The sequence below is a fragment of the Priapulus caudatus genome, unplaced genomic scaffold (genome assembly GCF_000485595.1).
Source record: "Priapulus caudatus unplaced genomic scaffold, Priapulus_caudatus-5.0.1 Scaffold743, whole genome shotgun sequence".
NCBI lineage: Eukaryota > Metazoa > Priapulida > Priapulimorpha > Priapulimorphida > Priapulidae > Priapulus > Priapulus caudatus.
The window spans coordinates 109459-112306 of NW_014577804.1; the positions used below are offsets into that span (position 1 = coordinate 109459).

Sequence of the window (2848 nt, forward strand, 5' to 3'; positions counted from 1 at the left end):
ACTCTGTTATCCTAACTTGTTACTTATAAATAAACAACGTTATCTTACGTGTCATCCTATTATTAAACTCGGTTGTCCTAACTTGTTACCTATGAATAAACGACGTTATCTTACGTGTCATCCTATTATAAACTATGTTATCCTAACTTGTTACCTATGAATAAACAACGTTATCTTACGTGTCATCCTATTATAAACTATGTTGTCCTAACTTGTTATCTATGAATAAACAACGTTATCTTACGTGTCATCCTATTATTAAACTCTGTTATCCTAACTTGTTACTTGTGAGTAAACTGCGTTATCTTATGTTTCAGCCTGTGATTAACCTGTGTTAACCTACCTGTTTATCTATGAATAAACTGCGTTATCTTACGTGTCATCCTATTATTAAACTCTGTTATCCTAACTTGTTACCTATGAATAAACGACATTATCTTACGTGTAATCCTACTATTAAACTCTGTTGTCCTAACTTGTTACTTATGAATATACTGAGTCATCTTGTGTTTCAGCCTGTAATTAACCTGTGTTAATCTACCTTGTTATCTATGAATAAACTGCGTTATCTTGTGTTTCAGCTTGTAATTAACCTGTGCTAACCTACCTGTTAACCTACCTGTTTATCTACCTGTTTATCTACGATTGAACTGCGTTATCTTACGTTTCTAGTCTGTAATTAAACGGTGTGTTGCTACCTGTTAACTTGTAAGTAAACAGCAGCGATGGCATGCAAACAGTGGCTATGTAATGTGTTCCTCAAAGGTGTCCGAATAAATAAGCAAATCAATGTATGTCTATGTAAATTTTTGAGTTTTTTTTACCAATGAGATCTCTAAGAAATTGCTGCATTATTTGCTTGTCGAAGGCTATGGCATTGAATAACACCGAAACCGAAACATTAGAGAGCGAAATTCAATAATTTTGTAATTCTTAGTAATGTTTTCTCTTTAAGTTTGGTGGCAATTAAACGTTCATTTTTCATTTCAAACTGATTAAATTGAGGCATCAATTTAATTTCTGTGAGAAACGTTAAAATGCGTAATTGAACTATCTTGCAATTTGTAATGATTTTATCTCTTTAGGTTTAATGCAGGAAATCATCACAAAAATAGGCAAAATAGTTATTACATTAATTTAATTACCATGTTTTAATTTGTATTAAATAAAATAAAATAATATTATCATAATAACAAATTAACAATTGACGTTTTATGTGCTTATGCGCTATTCTATTTTATATATTCTCCATAATACTTACATAAATATGATTATGTATGTATGTTATACACAGACATATGCACATATACTCGCATACACATATACACACACATGCACATGCACATCACATCTACATGCAAATACCCATATACAAAAACGTACACGTGCGGGTACAAGTACACGTACCCGCACACGTACCCGCGCACGCACCTGCGGCATGGAAAGCGGTTTGTGCCAATATTCGAAAAACCCGCGACATATAATATAAGTTATATCAGAAGTAGAGAAAAACTCAAGTTTGATTTTGTTTATTTTGTGTTATAGTCGTTGAGTACATTGCGTTTTCCAGATTTCTCTCTCGTTTAAATTCGGTAACTTCGGATATCTCGGACGGCAAACATCAGAATAATCGATCATGTATGCTTGTTACTTATGTATTCTATCATTGAGTAAGCACTTGCACCAAGTAATACTGATCGAGTGCCTGGTTAGAATGCTAGCATCTTTACTTGACGCCAGCAATCACAATACAACAGTCATCATACAGGATAGTTCAATGGTCTTACGCTGTACGAAGCTCGTGGTGCCAGTGGTCCTGAGCGTCTTGCCTCTTCCTCCCTCTCTGGCTGACTATCGCTAACTCTGGCGTGAGTGTAGCGTCAGGTGACTCTGACAGTGGCTCTGACGCTGAGTCGAGTGCTTGACAACTGTCATATGCCTCCTTATATACCCGTTAGCCGTGGTATATCATGTAGCATAGAGGGCACACGAAACGTGCACGTGCTCACGACGACGGAAGCTCAAGGATGACTCGGTGAATCAAGGAGGATTCGATGAAGCTGAAGCTGCATCTCCACGTCAAGGTTGCGTCAAGCTTTACGCGCCCACAGTATATACACGATATATATATGTGTATATACACATATCGTACATGTATAATTACATCCCACAAAATATACCAAGAAGCCAAAATCGTTACAATATAGACCCCCTTGCATGTGACGTCATCAAAAACCGAAGTCGGCCATATTGGCGGTATTTGCTCGAAGTGCAATTTGCATAAAAGGATATAGTGTGACATACAGATGAAATACCTCAACGCGAATGAACGTGACGTAGTAAACGTCATCACCAACACTCTTTGTCATTGGCTGAATGTGAATCTTGAAATGTCCTAGAATGACGCGCTTACCATTTGTATATCCCTACGCGCACAAAGGAGCCAGGGTCATTGCATCGTCCCTATCACGTCGCTGTCGGCTGATAGAATAATAGTTCATTTCCAGTTTATTTATAACAAGCAGTGTGACAGCACGGAAACACCAGCAAGCTCCTAGTTTATACTATTTCCTATCCAACGCTAACCTCCCTCAACCTAGGCTTATTCAAAGGTAATATACCGTATCCTACCTTATTCTATCCGATTCTCTTCCATCGCATCCCATCCCATCCAATCTCATCCTGTTCGTCCGTGACAGGACGCGCATCCGTGTGTGTTACTAGGCTGTCAGCGCACGTGTGGCGACAATGAGCGGCACCGTAGCCAGCGCCTTCGCGCAGCTGCTGCAGTTTCTCGGTAGAAACATCGTCAGCGTCGTCTTGGTCGTCGTCACGGCTCTCGTGTCGT

General features: G+C 38.7%; 2 protein-coding genes across 6 annotated transcripts in view; one reads left to right on the plus strand and one right to left on the minus strand.

Moving 5' to 3' along the window:
• Positions 1-2848, minus strand: part of LOC106813234 (cytochrome P450 2C11-like) — a 60228-nt gene that overhangs the window by 14051 nt on the left and 43329 nt on the right. The gene's annotated exons all lie outside the window — the stretch shown is intronic.
• The window catches only part of LOC106813232 (cytochrome P450 2C15-like), an 81306-nt gene that overhangs the window by 12612 nt on the left and 65846 nt on the right, over positions 1-2848 (plus strand). Inside the window, exon 1 of one of the 2 annotated variants that reach the window (XM_014817316.1) lies at positions 2319-2805. The exons of the other annotated variant lie outside the window; for it this stretch is intronic. Within the exon in view, the coding sequence (XP_014672802.1) occupies positions 2749-2805 (57 nt within the window). The 5' untranslated portion in view covers positions 2319-2748. Of the gene's footprint in view, positions 1-2318; positions 2806-2848 lie in introns of those variants that run through there. 2 annotated transcript variants of the gene reach the window in all.